The sequence below is a fragment of the Dromiciops gliroides genome, chromosome 1 (genome assembly GCF_019393635.1).
Source record: "Dromiciops gliroides isolate mDroGli1 chromosome 1, mDroGli1.pri, whole genome shotgun sequence".
Classification (NCBI taxonomy): Eukaryota; Metazoa; Chordata; class Mammalia; order Microbiotheria; family Microbiotheriidae; genus Dromiciops; species Dromiciops gliroides.
This window is the reverse complement of record NC_057861.1, coordinates 9,029,736-9,051,445: the sequence shown is the minus strand read 5'-3', so window position 1 is coordinate 9,051,445 and position 21,710 is coordinate 9,029,736. Positions and strand designations below refer to the sequence as shown.

General features: G+C 56.9%; 1 protein-coding gene across 1 annotated transcript; it reads right to left on the bottom strand.

The window, feature by feature from the left end:
- Positions 1-370: 370 nt before the first annotated feature.
- SF3A1 (splicing factor 3a subunit 1) lies at positions 371-21,595 on the bottom strand. Its single transcript, XM_043975732.1, has 16 exons — positions 21,433-21,595; positions 15,379-15,497; positions 13,335-13,542; positions 10,785-11,042; positions 8,929-9,003; positions 7,161-7,311; positions 6,732-6,925; positions 6,032-6,149; positions 5,737-5,922; positions 4,938-5,059; positions 4,587-4,829; positions 3,814-4,021; positions 2,191-2,345; positions 1,274-1,375; positions 1,113-1,184; positions 371-915 (listed from the first exon to the last, which is right to left on the bottom strand). The coding sequence occupies exons 1-16, from the start codon at positions 21,493-21,495 to the stop codon at positions 814-816; spliced, it is 2,376 nt and encodes a 791-aa protein (XP_043831667.1). The 5' UTR covers positions 21,496-21,595; the 3' UTR covers positions 371-813.
- Between the last annotated feature and the right edge of the window lie 115 nt (positions 21,596-21,710).

The window sequence follows — 21,710 nt, the reverse complement described above, 5'->3', positions numbered from 1 at the left end:
AGGGGCTGTTTCCTCGGGAGTTTTGTAGAGAAAGCGGTGTCTGAGGCCACCCAGTGCGGCCTCCTCCCTTTCCTGAGGAGAAAAGGCCCAGAAAAATGGGCACACACACCTGTGTAAGTTGCCCTCAAGATGCAGGATCGCAGACCCAGGCTTTCTAGCCCCGTGTGGGGACTGCCCAGCCTGGTGGGTGCGGAGGACGTCAGGGGCATTCACGGTACGCTGGCCAAGTGAACATCAGGCGGTACAATGAGAAGCAAGGTCACCAATAACCCCCCTGGAAAGAATGACGCCACTAAACCTGGGATACCGTTACTGATGAATTTGGGGAAAATTCGATTGTCAGGAACCAAAGCACCCAAGACCAACAAGGTGTGACAGAGGCAAGAGTTTAATTGAAATGAAGCAACACGTAACCTTCACAAGAGAAGACCAGGAAACTACTTTGTGCTACTTCCTCTCATCCCACACCAGGCCGCCGAGAGCCAAGTGGGCGTGGGGCTGGAGCGACAGAGCGCGATGTCCCCTTCATAAAGAGGGTCACAGGGTTACTGGACAGGCTCTGTGGCCACAGCAGGGGCTGCTGGGCCAGGGCTTCTGGGTACTGCCCGGGGCCTTCATGTCGAACTGAGTCTTGGAACACAAAATCAATAGGACACAAACATCTCCCTCCAGCGCCAGAAAGACACCAGAGACTCCCCCAGAAAGCTGCCCGACTCAGCACCTCGGCAGGGAAGCCCCAAAGGGAGCCAGCCTGGGGATCTGGTTTGGGGGGAAGGGAAGGTACAGGGGCTGCAGAGGTGGCCCTGGGCAGCTCTATTTCTTCCTCCCGCCTCTTTCCTTGAGGGCCAGGTGGATCACAGCGCCATTCGCCATGTTGTAATACGCCAGGGAGTTGGAGTCTTTGATGAAGATGCCCTGAAAGACACACAGTCCCATGTGAGGCTGACCCCCCTCCCCCAGGCAGGCTCCTCACTCCGCCCCCCCCCCCCCAAAGCACCCTCACCTTGGCTCAGCCTGCCCCAAGCACTTAGTGAAGCACACATTGCCAGGATCCCCCAAACAGAGAAGCAACAACATGGGGTGGGGGGAAGGAGGGGGAAGGCTTGGCTCACCTCATACTGCAGCTTCTGCTTGCCGGCCGGCATGCCAGTAGCCTCATGGATCTTAACCTTGATGACAGAGACCTACGGGACAAAGACAGAGCAGAGGTGACCCTCTCTGTGGGGCCCTGTGGGGTCCCACCCCTTCCTGGCCGGGGTCCCCAGGCACATACCTGGTCTGGCAGCGGGAGGGTGAAGACCAGCACCTGCCCATTCAGCTTCCATTCGGTCTTGTCCTGCATGTTAGGGACCTGAACCTTGATGGTGACTGGACCCTGTGACCAACAAAAGCAGAAGGTAAACAAAGGACGGGGAACCCCAAACCTGCTGCTTGGTGAGACCCCTGCCTAGCGAGGGGTTGATTAATGAGATTTGCGAAGGAGAGAGGGCCAAGGTGAGGACTGGACAATAGCAGCCACATCTAGAAGATGGGAAGGTTTGCCAAGCACTCGAGGTACATCAATGACCTCAGCTGATGCCCAGCACTAGCCAGGGGAGGGCCACTGCCCCCCCCCCCCACCTCCTGGCCCCATCCTGGAAGAGCTCCTAGGACAGGAAGGGGCTGGGCTGAGCCTGTGACCTGGGAGGAGAGGCCAGGCCTGCCCTTGGGGCTCCCTCCCTGGATACCCTCTCCTTTCCACCCCCTTTGACTGGCTAAGGCTTGGACGACCAGGGGAAGGCCTGTGTGTGCTCTGAACCCCACAGGTCTGCCAGTCTGGCTAGCTCGAGAGAATCAGATGCCAGGTTCCACCTACGCTGCTGCCGGCTTCTGAGCTGTTCTCTCGCCTGGGAAAGTCGTCGGCTGCCCCCAAAGCTCAGCCCGAGTTCATGACCGATGCCGGGCACTCCCAGGGAGAGTGGGGAGCCCAGCAGAAGCTTGTGCCCACTCTCCTGCTGACTACTGACTGTCGGCATTTGGTGGAAAGCCCCAAGAACCTTCCCAGACGGAAGGAGCCCAGCAGGAGGACGAGGTACCAGGGCAGCCCGGCCAGCAGGAGGCTTGGAGACCTCCTTTCTCTAAGATAACAAACGTGCTTCACAAACCAGAAGCCCCACGTGCAACGGAAGCCTTCCAGGCTGCACTACGTGCCTTGTTCCTCCGCAGAAACTCTTCCTCAGGCATGAGACTGTCCTCTGTCTTCAGCTTCTTGGAGGCAGGCTCATCCTCCATGGGTGGCGGTGGGTGCACAGGAGGCATCGGGGTCGGTGCTGGGACTGGCGCCACTGGAGGGGCCGGCACAAATGCTGGGGCACAAAGACACAGGCGGTCTGTTTAGCCAGGAGCCCTGGGGGAGGTAACGAAATGCAGCCGCCCAGCCCTCAGCCTTCTCACCGAGCCCAGGGAATGGCCCACAGGACGGCCTGCCCAGGATGCCGTCAGCTAGAATGAAGGGTATGTGCATGCCCGCCGCGCACCAATCCGTCACAGGCCTGGCCCCAGAGCCAGCCTAGAGTTTCCCACCTCAACCACCCCCAGGGCCGAGCGCCCCCTATTCTGACAACCACGACACTGTGCCAAGAGGAAAACCATGGGGACCGGGCCACACGTGCATTTTCAACAAGATTTTCCTCAAGCCGGTAGCGCCAGCGGGGCCTTCCTGCTCTATTTAACTGCCTTGTACACCAGACACGTGTAAGGCAGCACCGAGGAGACGGGGCTCAGCTCAATCTCTTGTCCCTGCCTTAATCCAGTGGGTCTCGGTGGTGAAGCTCATCAGAGGGGCACCCAGGCTGGCCTCTTCCTTTCCCATCTGGCTGCACTCCTCCAGGCTCCCCTGCCTTCTAAGCTTCCTTTTGTACGCGGTGCTGTCTCCCCCCACAGTAAGCTCCCTGAAGGCAGGGACCGGCTTTGTTCTTGATATCTGTATTCCCAGCCCTGAGCCCAGTGCCTTGGCAGTGCTCAATAAATGCTTCATGACCGCCTGAGACCACGTCTTTTCCAAGCCGTTAGCTGGAGCAGCTGCTAAGTGTCTCATATCGTTAGGGAATGGGAGCCAAGGTTGGGGGTGGGGGGAGAATTCTGCCAGTCTGGTGCCCTTCCACTGCTGACCTGGGTGAGCAAGGGCTGCCCCTTGAGGCGGGGGCTTCAGGCCAGGGCTGCCGGCAGCATGTCAGGCAGGCAGGGACCCAGGAGAGGCAATCCCTCAGGGGGCTGGAGGGAGGGGGCTTCCCTTCCTACAAATGCCAGAGCCGTGATGGCCCCCACCCTCGGAGGACATGATAGGAGGGGATGGCCTGGGAAGGGAGTCTTGCTCAGGGACTCCCAGGGGTGGGGAGTGGAGCCACAGGAGAGTCAGTCCACTGACCGCAAGCCCATCAAAAGGGAGGGTCTCAGCCGTGGGGCCCAGAGGCCAATGGACACCCCCCGCCCCCAGACTCCCAGGCCTCCGGGCACCCAAGGCTGTTACCCAGACAGTGGATTCTGGCATCCATGTACTCTAGGCTCCTCATCTGTACAGTGAGATAGCCAGACAACAAGGGCCCTTCCGGCTCGAGGCCTGTAGTCCTTAGGTCTGTCTAGGAACTGAGTGCCGGCGCTCGAGACCCAGGAGGTCATGCAGAAGCAGAAATATCCCCCCAAGGCAAAGCAGAGCCCTGCCAGCCTGCACAAGTGGCCACCCAGCCTCTCTGGGGAGAGCTCTGACCGTCCCAAGTTCTTAGGGTGACCCCGCCTCACAGAGGAGCTTCTCCTCTGCCCAGAGGCGGCACTGACCTGTTGGCACAATCATGGGAGGTGGACGTGGCGCCATTATGGGTGGAGCTGAGGGGGGCATGGGGACCACGTTGATGCGAGGAGCGTGGATGATGGGCGGCATGGGAGCGATCACTGAGCCCGGAGGCAGGCGAACCACCGAGGCCATTGGGGGCCTCGGCATGACAGGCACAGCAGACACGACTGTGGTCCGGACAGGAGGTGGCATCTAGAAAACACGAGGGCCAGAGATCACCCAGGGCTGACCGCTGTACCCTCCGTCAGCTTCTCCTGGGCCCGCTGACTCCAAATTCCGGGGTTCCAGCTGCTGGTTCACACCCCACGATTTTACAGTAAATAGTCTCCACTTAAGGACTCAGGACCCCCTCAGAGAAACCAACAGGCCTCGAGCAGCAGACACTTAGCGGGAAGCTAAGCGGTCTGACCCCAGTCCAGCCTCCTCTTGGAGAAAACTGGATTCTGGCCACAGTTCTCCAGGCGATGTTAACTCCTGCAGCCCCGTTCCACCTCCCTCTACGTGCCACGGGGCAGGCCCATTAGGATTCTGTCACCCACTGACCTCCTACCCACAAAGCCCCAAGACCCCCCTCGCGGCCTCCTCTCTCCGCTGAGCAGTGTGAGCATCCTGACAGGAAGGAGAAGCTTTGGTAAAAGGGGACAGCACATTGGAGTTAGGGGCACAGTTCACCTGCAACAGGTCAGGCACATCCCCCAGCCTCGGGGTTTTGGTTTGGGGACCGCGGGCCCTGGCTCTGGGAGCAGCTGCAACTTACCGAGGGAGGCCTGGGCACCGAGGTGATGGGCGGGGCAGATGTGGGGATGTTGGGGGCCGAGGAGGGAGGGGGCGGCTGAGGGATTTCATTGGGCTTGCTGGGGCCGATCTTCTCCTTGCTGTCATCTTCTGGCACCAGCCCCTTGGCCTTGTGGATGGCTTCGATCTGCTCCTGCAGAGTGATGTTGGCCTGGGCGGCCTGCTGCGTTCGGGCCATGCTGCCCGAGTGGCCATCCCAGGTGACCTGGAAAAAAGCAAGACCAGCGTCAGGGTTTGAGCTGCCTTCACCCAGGAGGCACAGACCCTGCCCGGTGATGACAGCGAAGGATGGTGGGCCCTGGGCCAGCCGCACCTTCTCCTCCGGCTTCTGGATCTCCTCCTCGCCGATCTTCTTCCCGATGGCCGTCTCCTCCACACCAAAGATATCTGTACGCCGCTCAGCCAGCTGCTTCAGGCTGCTCTCGATGTCCAGACCTGGGTCACAGACGAAGAGGTGTCATCCTGGGCTCTGCCGGCTGCCAGGACCTGCCCAGCCCCCAGAGCCCATGCTGCTCCATGGCGCCAGCGCAGCCCAGACAGAAAGCAGCTGCGCAGACTCGATCCTGCCCAACAAGCTCAGCATGAAGAGGGCTAACCTGCTGAGGGGCCCGGAGGTTTATAGAGGGCTCTACACCGGGTCCTCTGACAACCCTGAGAGCAGGAGCTGTTATGATTCCCATTTAACAGCTGAGGGTACTGAGGCAGACAGAGGCTAAGGGACTTTCCCTGGGTCACTTGGGCAGTACCAGATTTGGCTGGATTTGAACTCAGAGTCCAGTGCTCTCTCCATTGGGTGGCCAGCTGCCCCTAACAGGTGGAGAGGATCTGAACAGCCTGGTTTTACACGCTGGAGTTTTTTCCAGAGCCTTCTTAGAAATCTGCTTGCCCACCGATCCCTTCGGGGAATGCCCACCATGCCCAGGGCCGGGCGTTCCCAGTAGAAACTGGAGAATGGACTCTGAGGGCCCCCCCACCCGCTTATTCTTGGGTTTAAATTCTCACTCTGGGGCTAGGCCTGCTCGAGAGCCCAGGCGAGCCCTGCTGGGGAGGGGCCCCTGCTATGGAGTGGCCCCCGCCAGGGACATCAGGGCTGCAGCGAAGGCGGGCCTCACCTGGGGCATAGACCTCGTCGTCGCTCTGCTTCTCCCGGATCGAGCGATCGCGCTGCTCCAGCCAGCGTGGGTCCAGCAGGCCGATGCGCATGTGTTCCTGCATCTTGCTGGCTGGGATCTTCTCCCCAGTGATGGGGGACACGAGATACTCGTCTGGAGCTGGGGCCGGGGGCAGGGGCTTGGAAGCTGAAAAGGAGGATAGAAGGTAAGCCCTCTGGGGTGGGGACACCCCCAAAAGCCCAAAGCCTGCCAGGCCTAGGGATGACCGATGGGCAGCAGTCCGCGGCGCCCATACCTTTGGGGTCATAGTCTTTGCGCACGATGACCTGATCTGGAGTGGGTGGCAGTGGTGGAGGCATGGGGGTCTCCGGAGGAGGAGGAACTTTCTGGCCCTCCTCTTCATCATCAGAACCCTAGGGGAAAAGAAATGGTTTAGGATCAGCACCCCCACTCCGCATGCTGCGGCCCCCCGCCGGGCAGAGGCTGAGCTGAGGCCAGCGGCTGCCCCATGCTCTGGCCTGGCCGCTCCCGGGGGCAGCAGGAGGCCATGGCTTAAGGCCGTGGCTCCCCAGAGCTCGGCTTCCCTCTTCGGGCAGAAGCCAATGGCGCCAGGCCAAGCCGCTTCCTCACTGAGTGAATGGGAACAGCGGGCTCCCAGGGCAAAAGCTCTTGTGGGCCCTTCTAGCAGCTGGCAATGGGCAGGCTTCAATGGGGCCTCTCACAGCTCACTTGGGGCTGGGAGGCAGAGGAAAGGGCAATTCCCACAGACACAGGGGCCCATTCTCTGTTTGTGGCACGCACACTCTCCTTTGGAGAGGACACAGAGGAGGAGGGGCCGTGTGGGAAAGCTCTGGGCACGCTCGGGGAGCCGCTGGGCCAGAAGGCCCCGCTGGGCCAGGCAGGGAGGGAGGGGCTGAGAGCGCCCGAGCCAAGCGCAGGGGCACTGCCCCGGATTCCAGCAGAGAACACGCCGGCCCGGCCTGTCGGGAGCTCACCTCGTCCATGTCCTGCACTTGGGTGTCCTGGTCCAGCTGGGACGGTGGCTCCTCCGTCTTCTCCTGCTTCTCGTCCTCATCGTCGGACTCCACCTCCATTTCCACTTCCTCGCTCTCGCCAAACTTCTCATAGCGCTCCTGGATGAGGATTCGGGCGCCCAGCTCCTCAGGGGTAGTGGGGGGTGGGAAGTTTCCTGGGGAGGGAAGGCCTCGAGTTATCACAGGCATTCCTTAAGGGGCTGGGCCAGCACTCCCTGGGCCCCTGTTGTCTTGAGGGACTTGGCCTGTGGCTCCTCAGAAGCGGGCACAGAAGAGACACTGACCAAGCCAAGGTCAAGGCGGGGGTGCTTCGACTGTGCCCGGGGGTGGGGGCAGAGGGCACACGGGTCCCTTCTCCCCACAAGGACTCAGTCCCCACCCAGCACCCACCTTGCTCATTGGGCTGGAAGTCCACAGTTTCTACCACCACAAAGTCGTGCCAATCAATCTGTGCATACGCCACCCGCTCCTTCTCCTTCTCCTCCTCCTCCTTCTTCCTCTCACGCTCCTGGAACTTGGCCCACTCCACGCGGTAGCACACCTGCAGGCAGGGCCACGAGACAAGTCAGGATGACGGAGACGGGGAGAGGCGGAGGCTGGGCTTGGTCACTGCCATGGCCCAGAGAAGCCTCCGACACCCCCGCCCGAGCAGCACTGCCACAGGCACAAGACGTGCCCCCAACCCCCGGGAGAAGCTCTGGCAGGGCCATGTTAGTGGCTGGAGGGCCCCAGGCTGTGGCAGTGGCAGCGGCAGGAGATGGTGAGAGAACTGAGAAAATTGAGAGCCCATGAGAGGTGCCAGGTGATCTTCCTGCTCTGCCTGAGAAGCTTCCAGAGACCTGGCTGTGTGACCCTCGACCTCTGAGCAGAGGACAGCAGGGCCAGAGGGCACGCAGAGAGGACCCCTCTGCCCTGCAGACCCACATGGGGGGGACGGTGACAAGTTTGTGTTCATCTAGACCAGGGCTTCTTAAACTTTTCCCACCCACGACCCCTTTAGGCCTGAGAAATTTTTATGCGACCCCATATACACAGGTATATAAAATGGGCACGCAGATCACACATTTACTGCCAAATTGTTCACAACCCCCACGTTCAGTTACGTGATCCCTGCTCTAGATGAGGGTGGATGGGGTGGCGACGAGCTGGAAACTTCAGGAGGACCCCTGAATTGCTCTGCTCTCTCCAGGCAAAGGAGAAAGTCTGGGGTGATGAGAACCATTTGCATGTATCCTAAGGGCCGGCATGTGGGGGCAGGGAGGGGGGGGGGCCTACTGAGAGCTCCAGAAGGCCGGCTAACCAGGCCCAATGGAGAGCGGCCGCACAGAGGCCCATCTCAGCTGGACTTTTCGAGCCCAGCACGCCCTGCCCTCTCTGGCCAGCACTCCTCAGGCATCTGCTTCCTCTGTTGGAAAGGAAGCTCGCTGAGGGCAGAGACTGTCTCTATTTTCTATGCCCACTGTTTAGCACGATGCCGGGCACATGAGTGAATGAAGCATTTATTAAGCTCTTACTGTGTGCAAAGTCAGACAGTCCCTGCCTGGTGTGCAGGGGCAGAGCAGAGGGTGATCCCTTTTCTTTACTGTCACTTCCACTGACAGAATCAGACCAGATTCTGATCCTGACCCACTGGGCAGTGCCATGGACTTTGGTGACCCCAACTTCCTGGTCTGTGTTTTGTGGCTCCAACCCCTGCAGGAGCTGGGCTGGGACCAGGCTGCTTAACAAACACCCTTTCATTTCTTCTTTTTTTTTGGTGAGGCAATTGAAGTTAAGTGACTTGCCCAGGGTCACACAGCTAGTAAGTGTTAAGTGTCTGAGGCCGGATTTGAACTCAGGTCCTCCTGAATACAAGGCCCGTGCTCTATCCACTGCGCCATCTAGCTGCCCCCCCACCCTTTCATTTCAAGAATCACATCCCAATAGAAGGAGGGGGGCGGCGAGGTGGGAGCTGAGAGTTCTCTGTACTGGGAGGAACACAAGTTTCCAACAGAGTCCCTTGGTCATCAGCTGAGACAAAGGAGGTTGGAGCAATGCTGAACTCAAAAGGCTTCTGGTAATGCCTGTCCTTTCCCTCCCTGAAACCAAGGGAGCCAGTGCAGCACAGAGAATAATTAAGCAGCAAGCCACTTTTTTCTGGGGATCATTTCTCACTTACCTGGTCCAAAACTTCCCGAGGGTTTTCTGCCTCTTTCTTGAGTTTTGTAAATAAGCCTTTTGGTGGGATCAAGATCTGAAAAAGAGGCAGGTTCAAACAATCGTTACTCAGGTGCCCTCGATCCCCTGGTGACGGGGTGTAGGCTGACTGGGTAGCCCACAAGCACTGGGGGTGGGGGGCGCGTGGTGTTGAAAAGGCAGATTTCGGAAGGAAAAACCGCTCAATTGGATGGTGGGTGTCCCCTCCTCACTGGAGAAGTCTGAACAGACTGGACGACCAATTGTCAGGGCTATTTGGAGGGGGATTCTTGGTCAGGACTGGCTGGCCTAGGATGTTAAGTGTGGGCATCAACAAAAAGGAAACCTTATTTGCAGCACTTTGTAGCTACTGAGAACAATGCATACAATGTCTCAGCCCATCGCTCAGAGATGGGCCAGTGCTTCAGAGCTGAGCTGCCCAGCAGAGTCCAGACTAGGCATCAGGTCTTTTGTCACTAAGCCCGGGGTGCCAGAGGGCATTTCGCCCCACAGGCTGGCAGGGGGACGCTGACTGCTACAGTCTGGACTTGTATCTGACCCTTCCATGACTGCCCGCCCTCCTGCCTCCACCTCTGTCCTCCACTGGCTATAGGATAAAACCCAAATGCCCTGGTTTAGCCGCAAGGCTCTCGATGAGCTGCCTCAGGCCTCCCCAGCAGGCTCACTCGCTGTGCCCTTCTGCCTCATCTCCACTCCACACCGGCAGGCAGACGGTCCCTGAGGTGGAGATGCATTTGTACCTTACATCTGTCTCTCCTGTCCGCCCCCTCTATTTGCTCAGCTTCTCCTCCTCTCAGTCTCCCTTGCTGGCTCACCATTCCCTATCATGCCCCTCCCAGGTATTCTCCCCAAGGCTTTGGGCCTGCTTCTCCTCTTCCCCAACACTCACTCCTTGTCTCTCTCCCCTGCCCTTCCTCTCCTTTTCTCTGTGTGTCTCTGGGCCTCTCCCCTCTGTCTCCCCCTCCTTCCTCTCGCTAACCTTCTCATCCATCATGGATTCACTCCTCTCCATGCCTCTCTCTGTTTCTAGATGCAGCCCCAGCCTGTCTGTCTGTCTGTCTCTTCCTCTGGATGTCCCACAGACATCCCTGTAGGAAACAGACCCCACCTGCTCCCCCTCCCAAACTTGCCCATGCGCTGTCAAGGACCTGGGCATGCTTCCCTCTGCCCCTTGCTCCCCCTCCCTCTTCCTGTCCTCATAGCATCCCTTGCATCTCCATCAGGCTCGTGACTCGGGCCCTGAACACTCATCTTCCCCCAAGCCCCCCCAGCTCAATCTATCAGCTGAAGTGACCTCCCACAGCAGGGGCCGCCGCTTGCTCCATTGGAGCTCTTGAATCCAACAGCCCAGCCCCTCCCCGTGGCCCCCACCAGCCTTGCCAGTCTCATTACAAGGGGATCTCTTCCCTACCCTCCTCCCTGCTCCCCTCACTGACTGTACCTCCTCTCAGAATCCCTCAGCTGCTCCAAAGACTTTGGGGAACAGCAGCTCAGGGTACTTTCCCGGGGGTATCTTCCTGGGCCCAGCCCCATGGCACTTGTGCCTCGCTCCCTCACAGAACTACCTAGGGTGACTTCTGTTTCTGCCCGTCCAGGTGCATGCTGGAGTTTGCTGTGCTAGAACATCCTGGAGGGCAGGGAAGGATCCCTTTTTGTCTTGGCACCTGAGCCAGAGCCAGCCACACAGGGAGGCCCTTGACACATTTCCTGGCTGGTCGAGTCCCCAGATGAAGGGTTTCTTTCTCCCTCTTCACATTTCCCCAGGGTTATTCCCCTGTCCATCCCTGCCCATCCTGCCCTACCCAGGTAGGTGGGCACCTTAGTATACTGCTCCACCAGCTTGGTGAAGTAGTTGAAGAGACTGTGTTGGGGACGCAGGAAATCAAACTGATAATTCCGCTGCTCCTTCTGCATCAGCTGGGTCAGGAACTGGCGCCCGTTGCGAGCCACAAACTGAGCGGTCAGCTTCACCACATCCAGGTCAAAGGCTGAGATGGAGGGGGGGTCAGCGATGAACTCAAACTCTGGAGGGGGCTCCTTGGGCACGATGGTCTCCTGGATCACCTGGGCCTGGACCTGTGTCAAGGGGGAGGGAGAAGGGTACGTTGCCAACTGGTCACTCACTGCCTGCATAGCAGCCACTGCCCCACCAGAGCTCTCTTACAACCCCCACCCCCTCAAAGGGCAGCAGTATTTGACACACAAAGAAACTGAGATGCAGAATAGTGAAATCAAAGGGGCTCCGAAGGTCAGAGGGAGGAGCTTTTCCTGGCCCCTAGGGCCTTGTTAGCCCTGTCCTGAAATGCTCAGCTTTCCCTGACATAGAGTATGGACATGTTGTGAATGGGACCGTACCCCCAGTGACCAGTGAAGGGCTCTACCCACAGTAGGCACCCAATAAATACTGCTGAAGAGGCAGCTGGTGGCTCAGTGGAGGGAGCGCCAGGCCTGGTGGTGTCAGGAGGACCTGAGGCAGAGAGGTGAGGGCACTTGCCACAGTCACCTAGGTGGTAACTGCTGAGTTGACTGGCTTGTAACCCCTGGCATCAGGGGACATCTCCCTCCTACCCTCGCAGGGCTGTTGATAAACCCAATGGAGACATTGCCAACTACTCTGCTATGTCCTGGCTTGGTGCTCAAGGGATAAACCTGAGGAGTCTGGGAGCCATCCTTAAGGGAGGATGGGTGGCCACCCATGTCATTTGTCAGACATGCTACCTCTGTGTTGACAGTGAGAGCACAAATCTGGCCAAGCTGGAGAAACAAGGCCAGTGTCCGGGTCAGCTGAGAGCACAAGCGCAGGAGTTAATCCTGGAGTCAGTACTGTGTCCCAGCCATGCACGAGGAGGGGAAGGATTTGAAAAAGTTAAGAGTGACTTAGCTGACTTAACAGTCTGAACAAATCGACCTAGTTAGTGCTAAGAGAGGTCCAGCCGAGGGAGGCATCTTACAGGTGTAGACACCATTCTTACGCTGATGCCTCTGTGAAAAACAGCAAGAGGCGAGCTCTTCCCCTCCAGTCTCAGCCTAAATCCCAACAGGGGCCCCAAGGCCTGGCATGGACAGACCCAAGAGAGCCCTCCCTTCCTCTGCCCCAGGGCTCCCCAGTCACTGGACTCCCTTCCTCCCAAGGGACTCCACTCAGGGTCCTGTCTCCGGGCATGGGCAAGGCCATGGCGGCTCACTCTGCCTGCCTTATGGACCTCCGGGCCTTCTGCCTGGAGGCCCCAGGTATTGTTGGCTGACCCTAGAGAGCGCTGGACTTTCCTCACACTCTGCACGAATCAGGGTGCGAGCCCATGGAAGGCCAGGGGGCATGGGGGTCTCCGGAGGAGGGGGAACTTTCTGGCCCTCTCCTGGGTACCTGTTCTTCTTCATTCGCTTGTGCCCAGGGTGCAGCAGAGCCAGAAAAGCTGACCCCCCGCTGAAGGTGAGCAGCACAGCTGCGCCCCCGACTCCCCATCTGACAAGGCTCGGCAGCCATGGCCAATAGCAGGACTCTTGAGGCCGCCTCACCCCCAGGGCACTTCCTGCTCTAAATCCAAGGATCCCAAGAAATGGGGTGAGGGCCACAGCCTCGGGGTTTGTTTTAACTGATGTACTTGGCAGGAGAAACCCAGCCCTCCCCGGCCTCTGACACACATTCTATCATTCAAAGGGCTCAGCAGGGAGTGCGGGTGGGCGGCTTCTCCCCAGAATGCTGAGGGGTTGGTGAGGGGACCAGCTCCCCCAGCCCAGCGGTACCGGGAGGGGAAGGGGCTAGAAAGACCAACCTCAAACCTCAATCACTGCAAGGTGACAGCCTAAGTCTCTGTCTCTACACAAAGACTTGCTCATCCAAGGGCACACATCTTTCTGAACAAGGGGACAGAATGCTGAACAACATGCCTGGGATGGGCATGGGCAGCCCCAGGATGGCCTGCCCCACGCTTGTGCACCCTCATGCCCATCTGGGGGTGCTGTGTACAGCAGTGACAGGAGGAGTGGCTAATGCCACCCTCACCTCTGGAGACAGAGAATAGGCGGGTGTAAGAAATGTGTCTTCATTCAAATTGGGGGAATCGAGCTCAGGCAGAGAGCAAACCCCCTGTCCCTTACTGAGCCTCCTAGGAGCCTGCTGGTCTACCCTCTTCCTGGAAGGTTGGGAATGGGGCCCCCTCTTTGGGCTTCCCCTGTGCTGTAAGGGGTTAAATAGAGCGGAGAAAGAGTCAGAAGAGACTTGGAAGGCCTGAGGACTAAGCAAAGGCGAGGGGTGAGATGTGCCCAGGGGGCACAAGGGAAAGGCCAGGAGGTGCTTTGGGGATCGCAGGCTGGGATGTGGCTTCCTTCCTACTCTGCCTGAAGGTCGGGGCAGGGGGGGGGCCCTACCTTCTGGGGCAGCTGCTGCTGGGAGGCCTGCTGCTGCTGCTGCATGACCTTGGGGATGGCGGCCGAGGGCTCCTGCGCCTTCCCCTCCTTGAACTCGCTGACCTTGTGCCGGTAGTAGGCATGGTATGGGTCATTAGGGTTGAGAAAGTTGAACTTGGGGTTGTTGATTTCATTCTGGCGAATCCGAGCTTCGAACTCAGGACCATTTCTGGAAAAGAGGAGAAAGTCAGCAGCAGGGCAGGCTTTGGTTTTCAGCACTCTCCAATGCCTGGAAGTCACTTGGGAGTCCTGGTAAACTTGCCCCGAGGTGGAGATGTGTCTGAATCCCACTCGAAGGCTCCGCCTGGTCCGCCCTGCCCAGGGTGGCCTGTCTGTCTTACCTCCCACTTGCAGCAGCATTCACAGGACCACAGAGGCAGGGCCTAGACAACACCTACATCCCCACCCCTGCCCAGTCCAGGCAGAAAGGCCGGGAGCTGGGGAAGAGAAGACCTGGGTGGGGTTCCTGAGTCTGTAAGAGCAGGGCCAGTCACTGCCACTGGGCCCCTCTGAGCTTCAGTACCTTCACCTGGGTTAACTGGAGAGCATACCAGAGGCTGCACACCAAGGGCAGAGTGGGAAAAACCATGGAACTGGAGGAGGACCTGGGTTCAAATGTGGGCTGCTAGGGGGCACCGACTGTGTACAGAGCACTGCACCTGGAGTCAGGAAGACCTGGGTTCAAATTCGCCTCCCAGATCCTTCCTAGTTGTGGGACCCTGAGCAAGTCCCAGAATCTCTGCTTGCCTCAGTTCCCTCATCTGTAAAATGGGGATAATAACAGGCACTCCAGGGGCTGTCACGAGGCACAAGGCCTGGCACACAGTGGGTGCTGCCCCTTTGTCTACCTCAGGCGACTCATTAGTGTTCTCACCCAGATGAGCAGTAGGCTCCCATCCTGCCCCTCCTCCCCAGCTGTTGGAAGCCTGGGATAATGGCACTAAACTGCAGGAATGCACCTTCAGACCTGTCAGGGTGCCGGGTTCAAATCCTGGCCCTGCCACTTCCCTGTTACCTGGGTCTCCTGAAAGCTTCCCCGTCTCAGCCTTGATTTGCTCATGGGTCAGAAGAGGGAAGTGGGCTCTGTGACCAGATCTGAGGTCCTTTCCAGGTCTGAACCCTATGAGACCCTCCCCGGATTCTCCTGGCCAACATCAGTCCCGCCCTGCCACCCTCACAGAGGCCCACGTTCTGGAAGGCTCTGCAGCTGTGACCTGCCGGGTGGGCTGGATGCAGCTCTGGCTGGTTGGCCCCATGTAGGAGTCAATGGGAGGGAGGTCTGGGCCTCTCTGAACTCGAGTGAAACCAAGGGGGTCTCGAGGACCAGCCAAAAGCGCGGAGCAAGTGTGCACCTACTATAAATGACTGACCCCGGATATGCTCACTCAGCTGGGGGGTGGGGGTGGGGTATGCTGGGTTTTCTGTTCCAGATCAGTGCCACAGACACCGAGGGAAAGGGAGCCCCAGCCCCGCCCCCCAAGCTGAGCGAGGTGGGGGGGACGGACCCACTCGGCCCCTTTCCTTTACTTGGGCGAAGGGGAACCATGAGCTGTGTGGCCCGCAGGTTTCAAACTGCTTCTAGAGCATGCTGGGTGCAGCAGGGAAGCAGCCCCAGAGAACATCTTAGAAGGATTCAGCCCATGGTGGTAGAGGGGACCAACCAGGCTCAGCTTGAGAGCTGGGATGACCTGAGTGTGAATCCACCCTCAGACAGTGACCAGCTTTGTGACCCTGGGCAAGTCCCTTACCCGCTGTCTGTCAGCTGTAAACGGGATAAAAGCACCTCCTGCCCAAGGACACCATGGAGATCAAAGGAGATCTCTGAATGTGCTCAGTGCGGCACCAGGGCATTGAGCAGGCGCGACAGAGATGCGGTTATTGTTCAGTGTCAGCTAGAGCAGCTACAGGAAGCCCTTTAAGACAATCCAAGCACAGGGATCTCCACACAATTGTGTGGTTTCTGAATGTGTGTGTGTGGGGGGTGCTGCACCCCACAACAACCTACCTGGCCACAAAGCTGGCAGTCTTGTCCACAATATTCCTGACCTCAGGAGGTGGGTAGATGATTCCCACAACAGGCTTGGAAGGTGTAGAGTCCTCCTTGGAAGCTTCCTCTTCAGGGGGCTGCGAGGACAATAAAGGATGAGCAAGGTAGGAACTGCCTGTAGACCCACAGAGGCCCCCAGGAAGCCAGGAGGGAAGGGTGGGGCTGGGGCACAGCCTCGGGTCACCTGGCTGGGACAGGACTGGTCCAAAGGGCCCTCTGAAGCCTCTGCCGGAGGGCCCCCCCCACCCCAAGCTCCCAGTTCTGCTGCCAGGCCGAGCAGAACCAGGCTGAGGAGCGTTTCATGGAAGGTCCTTCAAGTACTTGGAAGGTGTTTATCATATTCCCCCAGTCTTTTCTTTCCCAGCTCAATCCCCCGCCCTCATTCTCATTCAGCCTCATGAGCTTTGGTCTCCAGTGCCCTTCCTAGCCTGGTAAATCCCCCCTAGACACCCTTTACCCTGGTTGTGGCCAAAGCACACACCGTTCACTTGTTCTTGTTGTTCAGTTGTTTCAGTCGTGTCCGACTCTCCGTGACCTCATTTGGGGTTTTCTTGGCTGGAGTGGTTTGCCATTTCCTTCTCCAGATAAGGAACTGAGGCAAAAGGGGTTAAGTGACTTGCCCAGGGTCACACAGCTAGTAAGTGTCAAGTGTCTGGGGCCAGATTTGAACTCAGGTCCTCCTGACTGCTGTTCCCCTCCCCCATCCACTGTGGTGCCATCTGGCTGCCCCCAGATCACTTTTACCTAATGTTTCTAGGACACCCCTTACCCCCTGCTCTGGGTATCATACTACTCCATAAAGCCCCACTGCATGAGGACTTTCTAAGACACTTTAACTCCAGTTCTACTGGGCTCATCACTCCCATTAGTCTTGAGCACAGTGCCTGGTACACAGTAGGCATTTAATAAATGCTGATTAACTGACAAAACTGATCTCCTAGCTCTTCTGCCCTCCGTGAGGGGAATAAACCCCCCTTATTCCATTAAAACAAAGCTCCTACCACCCAGGGGAAAAGAAAGATCCCGCAGAAATCAGCAGGTGAGACGTGGGCCATGAGACGAGCAGCAGGTGTTCACTTAACACTTTCAGAACCTCTGCAGGTGAGAGCCGCTGGCTCCTCCTCCCCTCCCCCCAGTCCCAAAGGCCAGAGAAGAAGAGTTGGGGCAAACCCCACCCCCTCCATCCCCCCACCCTGGGGAGGCACTAAAGGGGAACTGCAGGGCATCAAGGGGAACCTAATGAAAATCCTTGGCCCCTTGGTCTGAGGGGACAAAAAGGGAAGGAGCAGACAACCCCAAACCCTCCCTTGTCTCATCACTTCTGGGATTTTCTGTCCTGGACAAACGCTTCTTCATCCCCTGCTCTCTCCCCCATGGAGGCCTGGACAGACCCAGCCGCCCCCATCTCTTCCCCACCCCCTCCTTCCACTCTTCCCCCAGTTAACTTTCCCTGTCTGTGGAAGGCTGAGCATTCAGGAGCTGTCTACTAGGAAGGCATGGCAAACAACACAGCAGGCCCCTTAAGGGAAGGGGACAAAAGGCGATGGACAAAGCGTCTCCACTGGGCCCCTGTGCTTCTTCTAGCCATCCTGGCCTTGCTCCAGGACCCCTTCCCAGAAGGCTCTTTTTTGGCTCCTTGCCAGTGTTCACTAGTGAGCTGGAGTGATTGTCCCGGGGTGAGGGAGTGACTTTTGAGTTGGACAGGAAAAGGAGGCCTGGCCAGATGAAGGGGTAGCAGGGGAGACCTTTTGGGCAAGGAGGCTGGTAGGGACAAAGGTGCCAATGAGGGACCCCGGCTGTTCAGGCTGACTGGGGGGCCCGAGGGCTGAAAGGGAGGGGGGGGGAGAAGGGGGGGAGTACAGGACATGGCTGAGGACAATTTTTTTTTTTGCAGGGCAATGAGGGTTAAGTGACTTGTCCAGGGTCACACAGCTAGTAAGTGTCAAGTGTCTGAGGCCATATTTGAACTCAGGTCCTCCTGAATCCAGGGCTGGTGCTTTATCCACTGTGCCAGCTAGCTGCCCCCGCTGTGGACAATTTCTGAACTATTCCTTGGGACTGAGGCCTATCTTTCCAGCTCTGACCATGGGAAACTCTCGAGTGGGCCAATACGAGAGCAAAAAGGTCCCGAGCCCCCATTCCTTATTTCGGGATGAGAGGCAGAGAAGGGTGCTGTCCTTGTTTATCATTCCAGAAGTATTAGGGGAGAAGCTCTAAGGGGAAGATAGGAAGAGGGAGCCTGACTGGCTCATTAGGGCTCTCTTAAAACCGGAGTCTACAGGGAGGTGTCCCCCAAGGAGGCTTAGAATTTATTAAGCATCTGTAGTGGCCATGCCTCGGGGTGATACAAAGTGTAGGTAGGACAAGGTCTGTGCAAAACAGACAGGTGAGGGGAGGCAGAGCAAGCTGCCAAGGAGGGGAGGCCATTTCAGTCAGCCAGGACAAGGCGGGTGAATGCCAAAGAAGAAAGGGTCCCAGAGCAGCATGGGCCTTCCCTCTGGAAGTCTTCATTCTCCTTTCATCGCTCCCCCAAGAGACCCAGGGTTCTTTGTTGTGAGGTGGTGTCAGCCTCACAAGATGTGTTCCCAAGCATTCTTGCCCCCAGGGACTCAACTACAACATCCAGCAAGCATCTGGTGCTCGATGGGCAGGGGCAGGGAGCATGCTCAATAAGCAGGCTATTCTGATTAGATGGCCCCTCCAGTCACCAGGGCAAAGATCCCAAGGACCACCAGGATACAAAGGCCACACTAAGAGGCAGAATTCAGATTCCACCTATGACTAACCCTCCTGGGGACTGATGGGGAACCAGAACTCCTCCTGTGGGCTGAGAGGCAGGGACTCAGCTGGCACACTCACTCTGTTGGGGCTTCTCGACAGGCTGGCTCAGTCTGATTTTCTTACCACGGCTGCTCTTTGGAATGAAAGCCCTGGCAAATCTGGACAGTGCGCTAACAAGCAGAGCCATCTCCTGGCCCACAAAGGTCCATGGGGTCCAAGCTGGGATTTTCCCATAGTGACAGGAGGCTGTGAGATGAACTAAGAGAAAAGCTGAGCACCGCAGACTCCACACTTTCAAACTGTGATGCTGGAGAAGATGTCAATACTGAAAGAAATGAACTCAGGCCATTCCCCGGGAGCTCAAATACTGAAGCCAACTCTGGCCACAGAATGAGAAGACGGGACTCACAGGGAAAGCCCCAGATCTTGGGAAAGATGGAAGCAAAAGGAGAAGGGGGCGGCAGAGCCCTGGAAGCAACAAGCAGGAGTTTGAGAGATGATGGCGGGTAGAAGGGCCTGGCGTTCTGTGACCTGAGGGGCTACAGAGAGGAGGATGGGCCGAACCACAACAATTCAGTGAATATCCCCTGGGTTCTTCGTGCCAAGCACTAGGGCCATGAAGAGAAAAATCAAAGGTTCTGTCCTTAGGAGCTTCCATGGGGGATGGGGGTGGGGCAGCTCCTTCAGTAATAACTAGATGCAAAAATACACACAAAGAAATGCAGGGGGGCAGCTAGATGGTGCAGTGGATAGAGCATTGGCCCTGGATTCAGGAAGACCTGAGTTCAAATCCGACCTCAGACACTTCACTTAACTAGCCATGTGACCTTGGGCAAGTCACTTAACCCCAACTGCCTCACCAAAAAAAAAAAAAAAGAAATGCAGGGATTCCAGAGGAATCCAGAAAGCCTTCCTAGAAGCGGTGGCGCTCCATCTGAACCTTAGAAGCCTTCAAAAGAGTCTGATTATTCCGAGCATGGTTGAGGTCCCAGGCATGTGGGACAATGTATCCAAAAGCCCACAAGGCAGGAAAGAAAGGACTTCTTGTTGTGCAGAGGCCAGTTATGGAAACAGAGGCCTGAGAGGGAGTAAAGGCAAACTGGGGGACAGAGAGAGGCTGAATGAGCTCATGTGTTTTGCTTGACTAGGTCAGTTTCTTACAAGGAAGGGCTTTGGGGAAGGGAGGTGGGTTTGTGCATCAATAAAAAGTTTTTTACATGCACAGAAAAGTGGGGGGGGGGGACCCAAAGACAGCACTTTTGTTACCACCTTGTTAAGACTTTGTATACATCTCTTATAACCATGAAACAAAAGAACAATGTCTTGTATGATCTTCCTCCCCTTTTCTGGTAACTTGAATTACTGATAATTAACTCACAATTAAAAAACTTTAAAAAGAGACAAGCTGGTGTCAGATTTTGTGAAAGGCCTGAAATGTCATACTGATGATTATTTTATTCTGGAAGCAACAGGAGACTATGGAATTCTTTGGGAAAGAGGAGGAGCCGGGGCTGGGGTGGCAGTTGGGTAAGTGAATGAACTGAAAAAATGATTAAGCACTTACTAGGTACTAAGCTTTGGAGATACAAACCGGAAGACAGTTTCTACCCTCAAATACGTTAAATTCTTTTTTTTTTTTTTGTGGGCAATGGGGGTTAAGTGACTTGCCCAGGGTCACACAGCTAGTAAGTGTCAAATGTCTGAGGCCAGATTTGAATTCAGGTACTCCTAACTCCAGGGCCGGTGCTCCATCCACTGCGCCACCTAGCTGACCCCTCTATATATTTTTTAAAAAATGTTTTATTAATTCTCAATTTGAGTTAACACCAAAAAGGGACCACTTCCAAATATAAAGCAGAACAGAAAAAAGATAACCATATAAGAACAGCACAAATGTCTATTATGTAGTGCTTGCTTTAAAAAAAAAATAAATTCAATCAGTTGTCCTGAACTTTTTCCTTTTCTGTTAAGTTTACCTTAGTTTTCTAATTTGTAAAATAGGAATAATATCCACCCAAGTGGGATATTTGTAAAGTGTTATATATGTGCTAGCAATTATTATTATTATTAATGTATTTTTATTTTTTGCAGGGCAATGAGGGTTAAGTGACTTGCTCAGGGTCACACAGCTAGTAAGTGTCAAATATCTGAGGCCGAATTTGAACTCAGGTCCTCCCGAACCCAGGGCCACCTAGCTGCCCCCAGCAATTATTATTATTAAACACGTCAACGAGTGCCTTTCTTTTCTTTCTTTTTTTGGCAACTGAATGAGGGACAGTAGACCCCCCCCCATTTCCCTCATTGAAAAACAAGAAAAACCCTTAAAAAAGCCCAAACCTGACACATTATCCAGGTCTGAAAACACTGGCTGTGTCTCCTTTTTCATCCCAAGTTCATCAGCTTTCCACTATCTGTATCAATCATCTGGAGCGGTGGTTAGTGCACTGATCATCCCTTGGGTTTGTCAATATCATGGTTCTTTACAATGTTGTTACTGTACGGGAGTTTGCTATCTGATGGAGGGAGACCACACAGAGGGGATAGTGGGAGCCGGGGAGGGTTGTTTTGGGCTGGGAGTCACAGGGAAGCGGAGGGCAGAGTGAGGCTCCTGGACTCAGAAAGACTCCTCTTCCTGAGTTCAAATCCAGCCTCAGACACTTCCTAGCTGTGTGACTCTGGACAAGTTCCTTCGCTGCTTGCCTCAGTTTCCTCATCTGTAAAATGAGCTGGAGAAGGAAACGGGAAACCACTTCAGGGTCTTGGCCAAGAAATCCCCGATGGGGTCACGTAGAGTCGGACAGGACCGAACACGACTGAACCGCAACAAATGTGATCAATACAGCGTTTGGGGGGGGGGGGGAGAGGGGGCATGTCCAAAGAGTTACGCTCGCTCCCCTCCGCGAGCCGGTCCAGGACGACGAGCAGGGGTAGCGCTGCTCTGCACACAGTAAGCGCTCTCTGATGCCCGCGGCGGGCGCTCAGGACACGTCCGGGTTCCAGAGAGTGCCATAGAGTAGCAAGCCCTCCTCTGCCCTAGAGCGTCCCCGCCCGGCTCTCAGGTTGCCGCGCGGCGCGGGCACCGTGATGCCTCCTGGGATCTGTAGTCCCTCTCCCTCCCGACCATGGCGGCCCCAAAGCCTCCCGGCTCCTCTCCCCTTCCCTCCCCTCCCCTCCCACCAGCTGACAGGGCCCAGGGCGGCAGTGAGGGTTCCCCACCCGCCAACCGGCTACCTGCTTGGGCTCCGTGGCGACGGGCGGCGGCGGCGGCACCGCCTGCACTGGTCCTGCCGGCATGGCTGCAGCACAGAGGACTGCGGCTCCAACGGCAATCTAGGCGCGAGCGGCGCTGCGTCCGGGCCGAGCCGGGCGCTCACAAGATGGCGGCGGCCGAGCGGCGGACCGCCTTGAAGGAGGCGGGGCGACGCGCTTCCGGTCCCGCCCCATGTCTTCCGGTGGACCTCTTCCCCTCCCACCGAACACGTAGACGTGGAGACGCCGTTGCCATGGAG

What these genes read in the sequence shown, in the direction of transcription:
- SF3A1 (XM_043975732.1), bottom strand. Translation starts at nt 21,495, where the DNA reads ATGCCGGCAGGACCAGTGCAGGCGGTGCCGCCGCCGCCGCCCGTCGCC. An exon ending in TCGCCACGGAGCCCAAGCAG is followed by an intron (nt 15,498 to 21,432) that starts GTAGCCGGTTGG and finishes TTGTCCTCGCAG; the next exon opens with CCCCCTGAAGAGGAAGCTTC. An exon ending in TCCCATGATTGTGCCAACAG is followed by an intron (nt 2,346 to 3,813) that starts GTCAGTGCCGCC and finishes TTTGTGCCCCAG; the next exon opens with CATTTGTGCCGGCCCCTCCA.